The sequence below is a fragment of the Mus musculus genome, chromosome 12 (assembly GCF_000001635.26).
Source record: "Mus musculus strain C57BL/6J chromosome 12, GRCm38.p6 C57BL/6J".
Classification (NCBI taxonomy): domain Eukaryota; kingdom Metazoa; phylum Chordata; class Mammalia; order Rodentia; family Muridae; genus Mus; species Mus musculus.
The window spans coordinates 17,674,677-17,693,290 of NC_000078.6; the positions used below are offsets into that span (position 1 = coordinate 17,674,677).

The 18,614-nt window shown below is 47.1% G+C and overlaps 1 protein-coding gene across 6 annotated transcripts in view; it reads left to right on the forward strand.

Annotated features, from left to right (window-relative positions):
* The first annotated feature begins 16,073 nt into the window (after nucleotides 1-16,073).
* Hpcal1 (hippocalcin-like 1) overlaps nucleotides 16,074-18,614 on the forward strand; it is a 101,195-nt gene continuing 98,654 nt past the window's right edge. For 2 of the 6 annotated variants that reach the window (XM_030246818.1, XM_030246817.1), the window contains exon 1: nucleotides 16,115-16,370. Coding sequence is in view for 1 of the 6 variants with exons in the window: in XM_030246820.1 (XP_030102680.1) it covers nucleotides 16,089-16,370 (282 nt within the window). In the remaining 5 variants the exon portion in view is untranslated. Of the gene's footprint in view, nucleotides 16,371-18,614 lie in introns of all 6 variants that reach the window. The other 4 variants (NM_001361645.1, NM_016677.5, XM_030246820.1 and 1 more) reach the window with 3 other exon arrangements.

The window sequence follows — 18,614 nt, forward strand, 5'->3', positions numbered from 1 at the left end:
CTAACTGCAGAGCATTTTCTCCTGAAGACAGTGATGAGGTCAGCTTCTGTCCCAGGAGGCTTGGTGTGAGTGACCAGGACCAGAAGGCAATCCTCTCTCCTCAGCCAGAGTTACCTCTCTCTCTCTCCTCTCTCCTCAGCCAGAGTTACCTCTCTCTCCTCAGCCAGAGTTACCTCTCTCTCCTCTCTCCTCAGCCAGAGTTCTCTCTCTCTCTTTCATAACTTTTTTGCTAGACTTACCTCTTTCTCTCTTTTACCCTTGCTTGAGAAGCATCTCTCCTGCCTCCACCTTTCCTGCCTCTGATGCTATTTTCAGATTCCAGTGACCTGAAGCCTCCAACGATGTTCTAGAGCAGTGGTTCTTAACCTTCCCAATGCTGTGACTCTTTAATACAGTTCTTTATGGTGTGTTGACCCTTAGCCATAAGATTATTTTTGTTGCTACTTCATAACTGCAATTTTTTCTATTGCTATGAATTGTAATGCAAATCTCTGTGTTTTCCAATGGTCTTAGGTGATCCCTGTGGAAGGGTTGTTGGACTCCCAGAGGGGTCGTGACCCCATAGGTTGAGAACTGCTACTCTCAACTAGACTTAGGAACATGATGGCCATGGATCTGAATAAATCCTCAGACCCAAGTCTGAATGGGATAGTTTGCAGATCGTGAAGGCCAGTTGAAGATGTCGCTAGGCCTGAGAGCTTTGCCTGGTTATATCTCTTCTTTGTTGTTCAGCACGAGACAGTGGGCAGGAGGCTCGGGCTCTGTTCTTTAGTGGAGAAGGAAGAGAAGACTAACAATCATGGTGAAACCAGTTGATAAATCCACAGAGTATTTCTGGGGATGCTTGGCATCACTACTTTTGCACCGAGATGACAAGTCTCTGATCCGGAGGAACTTACACTCTGGTAATAGAGATAGGCAGATACTGAGGTTCATAACAACAAAATGTGCTCGGACATTCCCAGAAGCAGATGTGAGTCCTGGAGGAGAGGGGGAAGCTTTGTAAGGCAGGTGCCAAATCCAACCATAATGAGAAATACTGCCTTAACTGTCCTCAACTCTAAGTCAGTGTAGAAGCCCCTGCTGCAAAGTCTCACCGTGTAAGCAAAGCCAACAGTCTATTCTGTGACCCTGTGACTTGTGTACAGGGACTGCTCCAGGAGGCTTGGTGTGGGTGGCTGGGGCCAGTAAGCCATCCTCCATCCTTAACCAGGGTGACCGCTCTTTTACCCCAACCTGGGATCTATCTCCCCTCCCTTCACCTTCCCTGCCTCAGATGCTGTCTTCAGATCCCAGTGACCTGCAGCCTCCAATGATGCATGTCTCCCTATAAGAAAGGATGGAAAATGAACGAGCTTTTAACTGGACTCTTTGTGGGTCTACATAAACTTGGGATCCTGTTCCAAGGGATTGGAGCTAGGTAGCTTAGAAATAGTGCAGTGTGAGTATGGTTGAAATGAAATACAGGCTAAAGGGCTGGAGAGATGTTCAGCACTTAAGATCGCTTGTTGCTCTTGCAGAGGGGGGCTGGGGGATTCCGTTCTCAGCACCCATAGTGGGCAGCTCTTGATAGCCTACAACTCCACCTCCAGGAGAGTGTCATCCTCTTCTGGCTTCTGAAGGCATCTGCACTCACATGCACATACCCGTACACAGACACTCACCATCATGAGCATCATGTGGATATGAAGTCCCCTGGACAGGCATAAGGTAGGCATGGATTGGCAATGCATGTGAACAGAGTAGAGGATTCAGGACTTTCTATGGCATCATGGATTTTGGCATCAGGGTTTCTGTTTCCTGTTTGTCCTGAGAGGTGTTTTGGAAGTATATACCGAGCACATGATTTCTTACAGCCTCAGTCTCTGTCCAGTGTGTCTGGGCATAATGCTGGCTGCAGAAGAACGGGAAGGGTTTCAGCGGAGGAGGGAAAGAGGGAAGGAGGACTCTTCAATGAGGAAGCAGTCAGTGTGTAAAAGGCCAGAAGGCAGACCTACCACACAGCTGACCTGAGGGAAGATGTGGGAGAATGAAAGACAGCGATTCATAATGCCTTGCCTGAGAGAAATCACTCAGTGTGTTCACTGAAAGCATGTTTCCATGGTGTCCAGTATCTTTCCACTTACTCAGTTATCACCTCAACAAATCTGAGAACAGTTCATCAGCCCTAAAAGAAGTGCTATCCATTCTAGAGCCACTCCAATCCCCTCTAAACCCAGCCACAGCTGCCCCGCAGCTTTAGGGGACCATGATCTATTGCAATGAAGTGGTTAGGCACTGGATCTTTGCAGATTCTAGACCTATTTCAAAAATGTCGGCCCAGATAGTTCCAAGGCTTGGATCTTATGGAAAAAGCCCACCCTGCTCCAGTTTTTTTCCTTTTGCCTTCTTTCTTTCTTTCCTTCCTGCCTCCCCCTTCCCCTTCTTGAAGACGGGGGTCTCAGCCCTAGCTGACCTCAAATTGTCTGCAGTTTTTCCTCAGTCTCCTGAGTATTAGGGTTACAGGTGGGAGTTGCCATACCTGCCATCGAATCTATCTCCTAGTGCCTTCTCTTTTACACACACACACACACACACACACACACACACACACACACGTGCGCGCGCGCACACACACACACTACCTAAGTTGGACATTCTGATCCAAAATGTTTTGGACCAGAAGTGTTCTGAATTTTGGAACATTTTTCAGATTTGGGAAATTTTGCATACCCATTAATTATATAACCTGGATTTGGAGCACACCTTTAGTCTTTGCTCTTGGGACACAGAGCAGGCAGATCTCTGAGTTCGAGGCCAGCCTGGTCTACAGAATGAGTTCCAAGACAGCCAGGGCTACCCAGAGAAACTCTATCTTGAAAACAAACAACAAAAAAACTATATATATTTATTGGATTTGGAAACCAAGTCTAAACCAAAGACATGTATTTGTGTTTTCTATACCTGATACATGTAGCCTGAAGTAATTTTATCCAGTATTGTTAGTAGGCTGTGTTTTGACTTAGCTTGTCCTGCATGTGGCAGGCTTCAGTGTGGAATTTTCTACTGTAACATCATGTTGGTACACCAAGCTTTTGAATTCTGGAGCATTTGGAGTTTTTCACTTTTGGATTAGGGATAGTCAAACTATATTTATTTTACTTTTATGTGTTTTATTTATTTTTATAATTATTTTTATTATTTTGTATTTTACGCATATGAGTGTTTTGCCTGTATAGATGTTCATGTACCATATACATGCAATAGCATCAGAGGCCAGAAGAGGGTGTTGGGTCCCCTGGAACTGGAGTTACAGATGGTTGTGAGTCCCCATGTAGTTTAAGAATTAAGCCCAGGTCTTTTGGAAGAACAGTCGGTGCTCTTAACCTCTGATCTGTCTCTCCAGCCCCTTATTTTATTAGTATGTATGTATGTATGTATGTATGTATGTATTTATTTATTTAATATGCATGAATGTGTATGAGTGTCTGGAAACTAAAAATAATTATAGGTGAGTTCTAGAAGCTAAACCCAAGTCTTCTGCAAGAGCAACAAGTATTATTACCCATTGAGCCATCTCTTCAGCCCTGTCCCTTAGCCTTAGTTTACTTTTAAGTGTGTGTGTGTGTGTGTGTGTGTGTGTGTGTATCTCTGTCTGTATATGAGTATTAAGTGTATGTATGTGTGTGTGTGTATATATATATCTGTCTGTATATGAGTATGTGCATGTTGAGTGCAGTTGGTTCTGAGGCCTGAAGAAGGTGCCTGCTTTCCTGGAGGTGGAGTTACAGGCTATCATGAGCTATCCACTGTGGGTGCTGGGAACACAACTCCAGCCCTTTGCAAAAGCAGCAAGCATTCCTCAGTGCTGAGCAGCTCTCCAGCTTCCCACCCTGTATTTTATCTCAGCCTCACTCACCTTGGACCATTTCTAAGCTACCTAGCTCCAAGCCCCAGGGACAGGATCCTGAGTTTATTTAGACCCGCAAAGAGTCTAGTTAACAGCTCATTCATTTTCCATCTTTTCTTATAGGAAGACATAGCCATTCCTTCCCTGTCCCCCAACCAACTCCTCCTCCCCATGCTCTAGCTGGCCTGGAACTGGCTATGTAGACCATGCTTATAGAGATCTGCCTGCTTCCGCTTGGGATTAAAGTATGTGCCTTGCATTTACTATCTCTTTAGAAGGGGATTAAGCCCCTTTCCCTTTTTCTTCTTCCAATAAGGATACAAGGCCAGAGTTTTTGTAGCCATTCTGAGTCATGGCATAGCTTTGTGAGTAAAAAAACATACCATTCAGAGACACAAGACATAAAAGACTGGGTCCCTGTCACCTAGAGGTGACATTTTAATCTTAGGTTTCCTACCTTTGGGCTACTGCTTTTTTGTTTCTTTGTTTTTTTCTTTCTTTTTCATTAAAATTAACTTACTCAAATTATAACAAACACTGTAAATAGCCCATTAGTGTATGACTTTCTGCATGTATGTGTGTGTGCACAAGTGCATGTAAAACCTAAAAGGTCAGCTACATTGTTGTTCTTCCTCAATTGCCATGCACCTTGTTGAGATGGGATCTCTTACCAGTAGGCCTGGAGCTCACCAATCATGTGACTGGCTGGCTGACCAGCAAGCCCCGGACATGGACCTCCCTAGCCCTGGGGTAAGAGACACGCACTACCATGCCTTGCTTTTTATGCAGGTTCTGGAGATCAAACTCAAGTCTTTACATGTGTGCTGGCTGGTTTTATGTCATCTTGACACAAGCTAGAGTCATTTAGGAAGAGGGAACTTCTACTCAGAATGGCCACAGTAGATTTGCCTGTAGGCAAGCCTAGGGTGCATTTTCTTGATTGATTGATGCCTGACTGATTGATTGATTGATGACTGGGTGATTGGTGTGGGAGGGCCAAGCCACCCCTAGGCATGGGGCCACCATTAGGCTGGTGATCCTGGAAGCTCTAAGAAAGCAAGCTGAGCAAACCATGAAGGGCCAGCCAGTAAGAAACACTCTTCCGCCGCCTCTTCTTCAGTTTCTGTTTCAAGGTTCCTGTCCTATTTGAGTTCATGTCCTGACTTCCCTCACTGATGGACCATGATGTGGAAGTGAAGCCAAAACAAACTCTTCCTCTTCAAGTTGCTGTTGGTCACGGTGTTTCATCACAGCAACAGAAACCCTGACTAAGACATGCTGCAAGGAACTTGCCCATGGAGCCATCTCTCCAACCTTGAAAAGCACCCGTTTTTAAGTGTCTAGTTTAATGAAGTTTGACTGATGCTTATGCCCATTTAACCAGTGTCTCAGGATACAGAATGTCTCCATCATGCCCCAAATTTCCTAGCATCCTTTGCAGTCAGTCATTCACTACTCCCAACACACTTATCAGCCCTAGATAACAACCATCAGCCTACTTCCTGTCTTACAGAGTCATTTCAACCTGAGCTACTTTTAATATATCTTATATTATTTTATTATGCTTATATACACATGTATATATATACATATACAATATACATATGTACATATAAACAACATATGTGCATATACATTATATATATGCATTATATGTACATATATACACATATACATATATACGTATGTATAGGTGTGTATACATATGAGTATGGATGCCTGCAGAGTCCAGAAGAGAAGATCAGATCTCTGGAAGCTGGAGTTATAGGCAGTTGTGAACTGCCCAGTGTGGGTACTGGGAGCTGAACTCAGGTCCTCTGCAAGAACTGTCTGTACTTTTAACTTCCGAGTCATCGTCACGCACACACCCTCCCCAGTTACTTTCACCAGAGGAAGAACTAGATGACTACCTTGCCAAAGTCAACAGTTTTCAGATCTCTTTTATTTATAGCTGACTGTTAGCAATCTGAACATAGTCATTATCTATACAAGTTGACTTTAAGCATATGTGGTATTTTCTTAAATCCCCGTGTTTTCTTGGAGACTCTTTGCTTCTCAAACCACCCCCCACCCTCTCCCCATGCTTTAGGTCAGTTCTCTGAGGAGCAGATCTGGAGTGAAATTCATAGACCAGAAGACTTACTAGAGAGATACCAATGTATTAGGGGGGCATAGGCTGGGAGCCCTATGACAGAGGGTCTGCCCACCCCCAGGGGGCTCTGATGTTGGAGTGACCTTCTTTGTTGCTCTAGGCAGGAATCTGGACCTTAGTATCTCCAGATAGACCTGTCTTCAGGATATAGGCTATCCTGGATGCAGGTGGACCTTAGGCTAAGTAGCCTTTTCCACTAGAAGACAAGGAAGAACCAAGAACCATATGTCCCCAAAGCTCAGACCAGCTGAGAAAGTGAGGTTACGGCTATGGTGGGCACCCAGGGGGTTCATCATAGCAGCTGTGACACAGTGAGGACACACAGGAGCGTATCCTCAGGGACCGCTTGGATGTGTGGGAGCTGCATACTCTCATCAGCCATCACTCTCCACTGTGCTCTACCCCTGCCCCTGGCACCCAAGCATCTGCTGAGCCTCCATGGACTTGTGAGTCATACCTCTGCTCTGTGCACCAAAGCCTGCTGCGGAGATGCCTGACTCTCCATGGGTCAGAGGTCTGGGGACTGGGTCGTCTGTCAATCAAAGCAGCTCTGCTTGGCTTCTCTATGCCTTCTGTGTGCTCTTCCCTACCCCACCCCCCATCACCCACACCCGAGATGCTAAGGATTCTGACTTTTGTTTCCCTCCTCATTTGTCTGATATGCTAGCCTCAGTCAGGCCCAAAAGTCCCCAGATATCATTTTTTACATCTTTCCTATAAGTGACTGTCCCTGCCTCCTTTTCTTGGTCCTTTCTTATTTTAAGCATCATGCATGGAGACTTCTCTGTTCCTAATTAAATGTCCTGTGACATTTTACTTCCTTCCGAGTCACATTTCTCCTTTCCTTGAGGTTCAGCATTATCCAGAAATGTGGCCTTACAGGGATGCCAACAGTATCACCTCTGCCTAGGTAGAAGGATGTCTCCCCAGTGATTGCTTTCCCAGAAACTTTGACATTCAGATGACCTGGGTGTGGCCAAATACCGAAATCCAGACTTGCTAATAAAGGAAAACACATGGGAGAATATTCTTGTTACATTAAGAATTATTCTATTATTTTATGTGTATGTAGGCATGCCTGAGTGTATATATGTGTACAACACACATGCAGGGTCCCATAGAAGGGCAGGTAAGGAAGAGTGGCAGGCAAGCATGGTGGTAGAAACATGAAGTTAGCTGATCACATTTTCATCCACAAGCAGAAAGTGGGGGAAGGGGAAAAGAACAGGATGTAGAGCGAAGCTATCAACCCTCAAATCTGCCCCTACTGACATACTTCCTCCATCAAGGCTCCACCTCCTCCACAGCCTTCCCAAACATTGCCAGCAACTGGGGATCAAATGTTCAAATGGTGAGCCTATAGGGACATTTCTCACTCAGACAAGCACGGGAACCTTAAACCATTTGTAATGAAGTAAGTACCATGATGTACAAAGATAACTAGCAACACGTTTCAGACTTGTAGCAGTCTCCTTCCATATTGTCTTCAAGGTCTGCCCATAGATGTTCACATTCATCTACTGATCTGAACTGCAGGCTCTAGAAGTCTGTGGTTTCAATGTAACTGGCTTTATTTCAACATTAGTTCCTTCAGGGGTGCAGTAACATTCTGGCACTGGGCCTTGGGGCTTTTGCAATTTTTTTTCCCCTCAGATTCTCTAACTAGAAGCACAAATGAGGAACCGGCCTCTAAATCTCTCCTAGATGTGGTCAAGTGAGTCTGGAATTCATGCTTCTTATTACAACATAGAGTATACCCTTGCCCAGGGCCAACCTAGACCTGAGCTGAGGGTGGGAAATTCTACCATATTATTGTTTGCTTTGCTCTTTCTAGCCACAAATGAGAATCTCTTTTGTGGAGGGGGATTTTTGTTGTTATTGTTGTTGTGGTTGTTTTGTTTTGGGAATTTTTGTTTGTTTGTTATTGAGACAGGGTTTCTCTGTGTAGCTCTGGCTTTCCTAGAACTCTCTCTGTAGACCAGGCTGGCCTTAAACTCACAGAGATCTCCCTACCTCTATTTCTGTAATGCTGGGATTAAAGGCTCATACTCTCACCACCATGCATAGCTGAGTATCTTGAATATGTTTATTACCCACTTGCACTTTTGTTTTCTTCTGTGAAATTCCTTTTTTGTTTCATAAGAGGCTTTTTAAGCTGCATCCTCTGATACTTATGACAGTGGATCCCCACAGGCCAAGCGAAGCAGGGGGAAATCTACTTAGATGTCTGTATTCCAGGGCCTACCTCCCACTTAACATTTATTATTTATGATTTGAGATAAATGCCTTCCTCTCTGATGTTTCCAACTTATTCATTCGTGTAGCACACAGTTCAGTAGGCTTTAGTGGATATACAATGAATCACTACCTGATTTGAAGAAGAAATCCTGTGCCCATCAGCTCTTCCTCTACTGTTGGCCCCTGCAGACAGGAATCTACTGTCAGGCTCTGTAGATTGTCTTTTTTTTGAGCATTATATAGAGGTGAACCATACAGTACATCTCTCTCTCTCTCTCTCTCTCTCTCTCTCTCTCTCTCTCTCTCTCTCTCTCTCTGTGTGTGTGTGTGTGTGTGTGTGTGTGTGTGTGTGTGTGTGTGTTTGTGTGTTTTCAAGACAGGGTTTCTCTGTGTAGCCCTGGCTGTCCTGGAACTCACTCTGTAGACCAGGCTGGCCTCAAAGTTAGAGATTCTCCTGCTTCTGCCTCCTAAGTGCTAGGATTAAAAACATGTGCCACCACTGCCTGGCTACATGGCCCTTTGTATCTGACTGCTTTCACTTGTCATAATGGTTTCAGATTCAACATCTCAGAACATGTAGCAGTACCTCATTTCTCTCTTTGGTCAATTGATGATCCTTTCTTCATAGACAACACTTTGTTAACACATTTATTAGCAGATAGAATTGGTATATTTTTAGTGAACCCTCTTCTGAATTGTATACACATTCTACTATTACTGAATCCTGCCCCCATACACAGTGGACCTACTCCTTTGGTCATATTGTGACCTGTTTGCTTAAGTTTTTGAACCATTAAACTGTTCTGCACAACCAACCAACACTGTGTTGTATTGTCACTGGTGGTAGTTTCCAGTCTTCATCTTCTCAGCCGCCTAGCTCCTTATCTTTATGGTCCTAGCCATCCTGTTAGGCACAGAAAATTCACCTTTATATTCTTTGAAGTTTTAAAATTTTAAACTCTATTATTATTATTATTATTACTGCTTGTGTTTTGGCTTTCTTTATTTATTTTGAGACAAAGTCTTCTGTAGCTCAGGCTGTCTTCAGAATCCTTGTGTAGCCAAGGATTATCTAGAACTCCTGATGGTTCCTGCCTCCACCTCCTGGGTGCCGGTGTCACAGGTGTATGCCACTGAATCTAGCTTCTCCTTGAGTCTCTGATTTATGTTTTCCAGATGTGCCATGGTGTTGAAGTTTCTTGCCATTACATATTGGTCATTTATATAATAAGAGATTATTGTTTAATCCAAAGTCATGAACTCCATGACTTATATCTACTTCTAGGAGTTTTATAGGTCATTGATCCAGTTTGAGTAACTTTTGTATAGGGTATGAGGTAGGGGCCTAAATTTATTCTTTTTTCTGTTTGTTTGTTTGCTCAATTACTAGATATATTTTTGAGACAGGTCTCATGCAGTCCAGACTTGCCTAAACTTGCTGTGTAGCTGAGGATGACCTTGAACCTCTGATCCACTTGTTTCTCCTGCTGAGTGCTAGGATTACAGATATGTGCCACCATGCCAAGCTTCCAGCTTTACCTGTCTCTCTGGTTTTCCAGGTGTCCCAGCGGCATTTGTTGAAAACACTGTTCTTTCTCCTGTTGAATTATCATCATAGTCTTGCCAAGAGTCACTTGACAATGTGTGAGGATTTATTTCTGGACTTTCAGTTTTATTCTGTCCATCCAGATGGTGATTTTGATGCCAGGACCACACTGCCTTGATTACTGTAGCTTTGTAGTGATGACATTGCTCTTCCATATGGAAACTAGAAAGCCCATTTACCCATTGCCCTGGAGGAATATGTGACAAGTGGTTCTTAATGAGACGTCTCTGGACCTACAGCATCGACATCATCTAGACCAGGGGTTTTCAACCTGTGGGTCTCCACCCCCAAGAGAGGCCACATATCAGATATGTACAATTCATAACAGTAGCAAAATTATAGCTAGGAAATAGCAACAAAATAATTTTGTCTGCAGAACTGTATTAAAGGGTCACAGCATCAGGTTGAGAATCCTTGATCTAGACACTTGTCAGAAATGCACTTTTTCAGGCAGTGCCTGAGACTTGCTTCACTAAAAACCCTGGTCCTGTGGCCCATTAGTCAGCATCCTAACAGGTCCTTTAAGGATTCTGCTGGGTGCTGAAGCCTGGGTTTCATTGCACTGAATCTACTGTCCTGCTGTCCACTGGGCCAACCACAAACAAATGGTTATTGATTGGCCACTGGGGCTGTGGTCAATGCAAATACACTCAATTTCAAAGTTAATATGGAAAGGGAATACAAAATACCTTGTTCATGATTTTCACATTGATTTTCACAGACATATAGGATTAAGTAAAACACACCATTAAAATTGATCTCAGGAGCTGGGAGATGGCTCAGTGCATAATACAACTAATTACCAGACAAGCATCAAGACCTGAATTCACATCCATGGAACCCATGTGTTTTGGTCTCTGTTCTCTGCTGCTCTGGTCAAATATTCTGACCAGAAGCAACTTAGGGAAGAAAGGAGCTTCTTTAGCTGTGCTTCTGTGTTACAGTCCATTCTGGAGGGAAGGCAGGGCAGGGACTCCAGCAGGAACTTGAAGTTGATCAATTGTGTGTGGTGGTGTGCATCTATAATTCCAGTGCTAGAGAGGCAGATCTCTGTGAGTTCGAGGCCAGCCTGGTCCACATAGAGTGTTTCAAGTCAGCCAGATCTACATAGAGAAATATTCTCTAAGAAAAAACAAAGCAAGCAAGCAAGCAAGCAAGCAAGCAAGCAAGCAAGCAAGCAAGCAAGCAAGTAAGCAAACAGACAAACAAAACAGGGAATGGAGGCACTTGCTGGAAATATGACTCACTGGTTAGGAGCACCAGGTACTCTTGCAGAAGGCCAAGGAGTGATTCCCAGTACCTACATAGTGGCTTACAATTGCCTATGACTCTAGGGATCAAACACCATCTTCTGGCCTCCAGGGGCACCCAGGCATGTGCGTGGTGCACAGACATATATGCAGGCAAAATACTCATACACATAAAATATTAAAATAGTTTTTAAAAATGGAAGAAAAAAAACCAATCCCTGTGTGAGGTGTGTACTGAGTTAGTTTTCAGGACACCAGTAGAGAACAAAGCTGGAAAGGTAAGCAGTCTTTCCCAGTTTACACTGGTTTAGAACCATGGTCAGGGCTGCTGTTTGTGCTTGACTTTGGGAATTTACCTTCTCTGTGAGGGAGCTGTAATCACACAGAACCTAGGCAAACTCTCTCATTCTTCACAGACAAGGAAAAGCCATCAGTGTGCTGTGCAGAGCCTCAGGCTGGGGCTTCTGACTTGTGTGTGGAGAACCCGACAGACTGTGGTCTGTCCCTCCACCCAGCTGTGCCAATCTGCAGGTGTGCAGGCCTGTAACCCAACTTGGTGGCTGTGGAGTGAGTCCTCCAAGAACAACATTTGCAGTGGCTCAAGTATACTTCATGGTTTATAAAGCTCCTTTCCACCTCTTAATGTGTTTGAACCTACCAGTCTCTGGTTACCCTGATGTCAGAGTACCCCGAGAGAAGCAGAGTTTTGTTCTATGACACTGACCACACATGGCGCAGCTGGAAGCAGCACCCAGGCTTTCTGACCAATGTGGGGCTTCTCTACATATGTGCTGCCTGCTCAGCTCTGCCGGAGAAGGGAAGGAACAAAGGAAGAGGGAGAGGACAACAAAGATGGGAGAAATGTGCCTATAATTTCTTGGGTACCTACCATGCTGTAGGCCCATGCGTATACACCAACTATTTAATTAATCTTCACACCTTAGACATCAAGAGCTAGAGAGCAGGCAAGATGTCACAGTGGGTGAAGGAGCTTTACTCAAACCCGATGATTCTGAGCTCAAACCCTAGAACCCACACGGTCAAATGGAAGAACAGACTTCTGCCAGCTGTCCTCTGACCTCCATACATGACTGCCATGGCACATGTATGATTCCCAACATAAACAAATAAATGTTTTTTTTAAAGGGAGCTGGAAACTTAAATTTTGGATCAGGGTTCAGTTGGGGTGCCTAGAGAATGCCCCAGACCTGTTAAAGGTGGGTAGTGGGTAAGAAGATATAAGAGAGGGTATTATTTATATCTCTCAGTCACCTCATGAGATTTTTGTCTTCTTGGAGTCCTAAAAGCCCTATTTCCTCATTCCTGGTGCCTCAGCATTCAAGGTGGGCTAGAGGGCCTCAAAAGATGCAAGGTGAGACCTTCTTAAAACCACGGGCAGGGTTCTGGGACCCTAGCCTCACGACCAAGCAGAGGTTAGGGAAAAGAACAAGGAGCATGCTTCATGTCTTCTGTTTACATTGCTGAGAAAAAATCTCTCCATACCAGTGCTGGAGAGATTGCTCAAGGGTTAACAGTACTGGCTGCTCCTGTGGAGGACCAGGGTTCACTTCCCAGCACCCAAGTAGCAGCTCACAACCAGCTGTATCTCCAGTGTCTGGGGACCCAGTGCACTTTTCTAGCTCACCTGGGTGAGCATTTTACACATGATGTGCATGCATATAAATGCAGATAAAACACCTATACTCATAAAATAGGAGGGATATTTGTTTAAAAGCCACATCCTAGATGACTCAAACAACTTTATGTGTACTGCTCACAGCTCCAGAGTTAGGGTGCCCAAGATCAAGGTCCTGGCAGGTTCAGAGTTGAGCTTCCTTGCTAGCTTTTGTCACCTTGCTGGGTCTCCACAAAGCACTTTCTTGGTGCCTGTGCATGCAGAGAGGGACTGATCTCTCCTTCTTTTCAAAGCCCACCACTCCTGTTTTCTAGGGCCTAGCTTTCTGATGCATTCAGCTTTAACTCTATCTTCAGACCATTTAGATCTAGAATGACCCCCAAAGGTCTATGTGCTAAATGCTTGGTCCCCAGATTGGTGTTATTGTGAGATGGTAGAGGCTTTAAGACCTAGGGCCGACTAGAGGTCTTTAAGTCACATTTGGGTACCCCTTAAGGGGATTGTGGGACCCTGGCCTCCCCTTCACTTTCCTTAATAGGCAGTTTGTTGCATCTCAGCTCCTATCGTGATAAGCTACTTGTCACAGATCCAGAGCCACTGGGCCCACCAGTCACAGAGCTACATCTAACCAGCTTTTTTTGTGTGTATAGGTTCTAAAATTTTTGTCTCCAAATTTGTAACACTAGGGGCCAGTACTCTAATGTCCGATGCAGGGACATATACCCAGTCCAGTCCACAGCAGCCAGCTGCTCTAGGCCAGTCTAGTTTGATCTCTTGGAGCTTGCAAGGTTCTGCCTCTGAATCACAGTGCCTGCATGAGCCACGAGCCACATACGTATTTCAAGAGAAGTCACGTACATAGTATGTCTCAGGGCAAAACAAAACAAAACAAAACAAAACAAAAAAAACCCAAACTGACAACAACAACAAAAAAACCACAAAAGGACTCTGTGATCGAAGATTGGTGATCTCCTTAGACCTGAGCCATCTAAGCGTGTGAGGGGGATCTAGTAACTTTGCTAGCTGGCAGAACACAATCACCCCCAAAGTCTTCCCTTCTTGGGCACCTCCTTGGGTGTCACTCTTGGTGCTGATAGGAAGTTCTCTGGCTATTTTCTCTGCCAGCTTCTGTGTTCAAGGGAAGGGTAGACAGCATCACCAGGATGGAGCCTCACCCATTACAATCCTGGCAGCCTACTCTGGAACTGCAAATAAAACATGATAGAAAATAAAGAGGCTGCAGAGTCAATAGCAAGGGACTATGGCCAGGAACCATGTTGATTTGAAAGTCTCCCAGGTATGATGTAGACTGAATTCCCCCTGCCCCCACCCCTTCTCTCTTTCTCTTTCTTTTTTCAAGACAGGGTCTCACTATGTAGCCTTGGCTGACCTGGAACTCACTATGTAGATCAGTGCTGGGATTAAAAGTGTGTGCTACTACACCCAGCTACCCTCAGGTTTCTTAAAGTACTAATAAGTAAGCTATTACTTAATTTAAATTTATATTTATGTGCTTACCCTGTGTGTATGTGTGTGTGCGCGCACGTGTGTGTGTGTGTGTGTGTGTGTGTATGTGTGTGTGTGTGTTCAGGCATCCAATAAAGCCATAACTCCCTGAGCCCCTTACAACCAAGTAGGTTCATATGACTAATTCTGGACCAAGAATGTGGGCAGAGATGACTCAGACTACTTCCAGGCCCAGCTCCTAAAAGACCTTCCTGAGGTACCATTTCTGCTATCTTAGTTTTGTTTGTTTGTTGTTGTTGTTGTTTAAATGAATGCTGAGAGCCAGTAGTGACCTGCAAAGACCTTAGGTTCTGCTGAGGTCACTAGATAGAAGCCAGAGGGTTTCTGGGTGTCTGAGTGAGGCCTCCCTCTTTTGTGTTGAATGAGAACAAATAGGAGACCACAGAACAAAGCAACCCGCCCTAGCTAACAGGATATCTGAAGGCTTCTGCCTCAGCCATCCACTTTCTGGGAACCTCCTACCTGTAACCCTAGATACCTGTGTGGTGCTGTGCTACAGAAAGGGGCAGACTGACCTCCCGTGGGGTCTTTACTGAGAAGGAAGCGATCATGGCCAGAGAGACCCAAAGGTTAGCCCTCGAAATCAGTCAGGTGGTGCGCTGTTAACTCTCACAGCTGTCATTCCCTTGAGCCCTCTGGGTTTAGTTTTGCCTTTCTGCACCAGAGGCAGGGAGGAGTGGAGAAGGCCCCAGAGCTCCACCTCCGAGCTGCTCTACTACAGGTACCCCTGGCAGCCTCCTGAATAGTAGGAGTTCACTCACATGTTTTTGTGGAGGAGGATTTGAAGGAGGGATTTGAGTTTTTCCCTAGAGACGCCAGAGAGACAGTTTCATCTCTGCACAACAGGCTCGCCCAGCTCCTCATATAAGCTGTTTCTGTGGTTACCTGTCTTCTGGGATATTTGCAGTGGGTGGGCATGGCAGGTGCGATCTGCCAGAGTATGCTGGGAGTCTGAAGGAAGCACCACTGGGACCCACAAGGCCAGATGTCCCTATTATGGGAGATGTCAACCAAGCCCCCGCCTCCTCACCAGGAAACTGAAACCACACTGAATGTCAGGGAGGCAAAGACCCCAAGAAGGATTCTGGATCTCCTCGTTGTCCAGTTTATTGGTGAGGAAACCGAGGCTGAGGGAATCCAAGGGTTTTCTTGGCAAGATGGCTGGATGAGTTAGCAGAAGTAATTACAGCTGGAACGTAGGTCTTCCACCTCCAGGCCAAGCTCTTCTCTTAAACCACGCGCAGGAAAGTGGGTGACAGATGCACACGGGACTGATGTGGAGAGGGAGGAGATCCTTGCAGGCATCCCAGATGGTCCTGGGGAGCCTAGGGCAACTCAAGCCTCTTTTCCACTTCCCTGGCCATTGGGACTGTACTTCCTTCCAAGTACGGCGGGGGCGGGGGCGGGGGCGGGGTGGGTGGGTGCTGGCGTAAGGCCGGCCCTTTTGGGCACCGCCTCTCGGCCTCTCCCCACCCGCAGGCCAGAGGCCAAGGGTTAGGGAGGTGGGGCCAGTGCTCGGCCCCTCCCCTGCTCTCCTTCCCCTTCCACCCCCCCAGAGTCTCCCCGTCCCGAGTCCCAGTGGCCTTAACACCCATCGTATCCTCTGCTGCGCTGAGAATCTGCGAGTGATCAGGGAGCTATATGGACCAGAGTGGGCGCACCGAGGGTCCAGCAGCGGGTGTGGCAAAGGGCGGGGGCGTGACCAGGCTGCGGCTGAGGCGGGGCTAAGACTGGGGGCGTGGTCGAAGCAGGAGGCGGGTCCGTTGGAAACTTGAGTGCCCGCCCTTGCGATGCGCCCCGCCCCGGCCTCCGCCTCCGGGTCCCGCCTTCTCTTCCCTTCCTTCCCGGGCTGGCGGCGGCTGCGGGTGGTGGACCTGCAGAGCGGCCGTCGCCCACACCTCGCTCTCTCCTGGGCCGGCGGATCCTTTTGTCTCTCCGAGCGGCGAAGGTCGCAGAGCAGGCGCGGCGGCTGCGGGAGCGCAAACGCCCGCTCTCTCGGTCACCTCCCCAGCCTCGGCCACCGCAGAACTTGGGCTCGAGAAGCCAGCGGACCGCGTCCAGCTCCAGAGCCGGTAGGAAAGGGGAAACTGCGGGACTGCGGGGTTGCATGGAGGGAGCGTGTGTGACCCGCTCGCTGCGACCCGGCTGTGAGTGAACGGGTGTGTGTGCGCCGGTACTGATGGTGCCTGTTTCTCTGCGTAGTGGGCTTGCAGCTGACCGCGGACGGTGGCGTGGCTCTAGAATGGCGTGTCCTCGTGGGGATCGTTGCGCTCGATGGGATGTGCACTTTTCAGACTACGTTTGTGGAATTGTGTGTCAGGGCACAGTTGCCGGTGGGGATGGGGACTAGTGCTGGCGGGGTCGAGGGGGGAGCCGCTGTGCGCAGAGTGGGGGTGGCGGGGTGGGCGTGGGCGGTCTGCCCGGGCAAGCTGAGCCCCCGGTTGGTGTCGCTCCGCGCAGTGCGTAGCTCAGGAACCTGAGGGTACGACTAGAATCCGATGGGCAAAGTGCCTGCCTGGTGGCAGCGGGCGTTGACACCCCTCACGGGGTGGGGTGGGGGCGGCAGGTCCACAAGGTTCACTTGGATAATTGTGAGCTTTGATGAGGGATGGGGACCCGCTTGGCTGTGTTCAGCTCTGGGACAGTGGGAAAGACCAACCCAGCCCTGGCCTCGCCGTGACCCGCCCTGAGACCTGAGCCTGACTGAGATGGGCCACCTTTTTGAGTCGCAGTTGGCGTCTGTATCAAGTGAGGGCGGCCCCTCAGGGGCTATCTTGACAGTGTGAGAACGTACTACACGTAGTTCTTGACCCAGAGTCTTGCGCACAGTAGGTGCTCTTCATTGGATTCTCATCTCTTTAAATCTTTTTCTGCCTTTATTGAGGATGACGCTCTCATTTCCTCCTATACGGTGGTTTGTGCCTCCTTCCTTGATCTAACTTCACAGCGAAAGCTTGGAGAGATTGAGAAAGTTTAGGCGGCTGGGTGCGTTGCCTTCTCTCCGCACCTTACTGGCTGCTTGACACGGCCTTCGGGTGTGCGGGGAGCTCGCAGCGTAGGGCGCTAGCCCGGAAGGCTCCTGCGCCCCGGCAGCGTTCCGGAAGGCTGCGACTACAGACTCGCGAGCCCTTTTGTTCAACAAGTGCTTGGAGGATGTCGATCTGGAATTAGAGTTGCGTTGAGAAAGTGGCCGGCTCTGTAGACTGGCAGTCTGGGGTTTCAGGAACCTTTCTTCCCGGCCTGGTCATTCAGGAAGCCACCCTCTATTCTAACCACTAACAAGTCCACCCAGAAGAGGGTGTTCGCCAGGACTCCAAATCCTGTTAGACACCCTCCACCCCCACCCCCAAGCCCCGCCTGCCTTGACTCCCATGCAGTCAGCCTGATACAGGAGGATGAGGTCCGGGTGGCACCCTCCTTCCAATTCCACCCCTTCATTTAAGAAAACAAATGTATTTAGTATTGAAACCTGGTAAAACTGCACTATCCTGAATATGCATACTGATCTTGGCAGTTCAGCCTACCCCATTTCAGTATTTGCACTGCGCCAGGCAGAGGGGCGGGCATGGGGCTGCGTCAGGGACCTGCCAGATCCCTTGATTATTTCCCCTCCCTACCTTGTTGTTCTCAGGATCCTTCCCTGTTTAAAAACAGCTTTTAAGCCAGGCTCTCGAAATGGGGCACTGGTGGGAATGCTTGCCACCTGCCTTTGTATGGGATATGTTCCAGAGTCCTGCATGCTCTGTGGTGCTCCCTACTTATTCTCTGTAAGAAGCTGGAAGGTTTAGCAGGTGTTGTGACATTGGAGCAGAAACCTCCGGTTTGGGTCCTTTGATTTGTCTCCTGAGTCCTGAGGTCTTTGAGATGATGGCCATCCAGGGATGTCATAAGCTGATTTTTAAATCCTGATGTCAGGGACTCACTTGGAAAACCACCTGTTCTCAGTCTTATCAAATGATTTATATCCTAAAGAGAAAAAGGCAATTGGTTGGAATCTTATCTCCCCCAAATCAGATTCAATAATCGTTTTTTAAAAACCAGTCTGGCTTTCTCAGCTCAGAAGACAGACCAAAAAGCTGTCTTGTTTTGTTTTGCCTTCCTGGTTAAAGCCAGCCCTTTGTCTCAAGCAAACCAGTATTTTGGCCTTCGATCTATTTCTGTTTCACTTTTGAAAGCGCCTGTAATTACCACGCTCTTGAGGTTTTATTGGATAATGTGCCAATAGGAAGGCCCAGGGGCTGTGCCTCTCCCTGTAGTGGGATGTAGTGCCACAGCCTAGCCTTACCTGCTCCTTTGAGCCCTACTTTGACACTGTT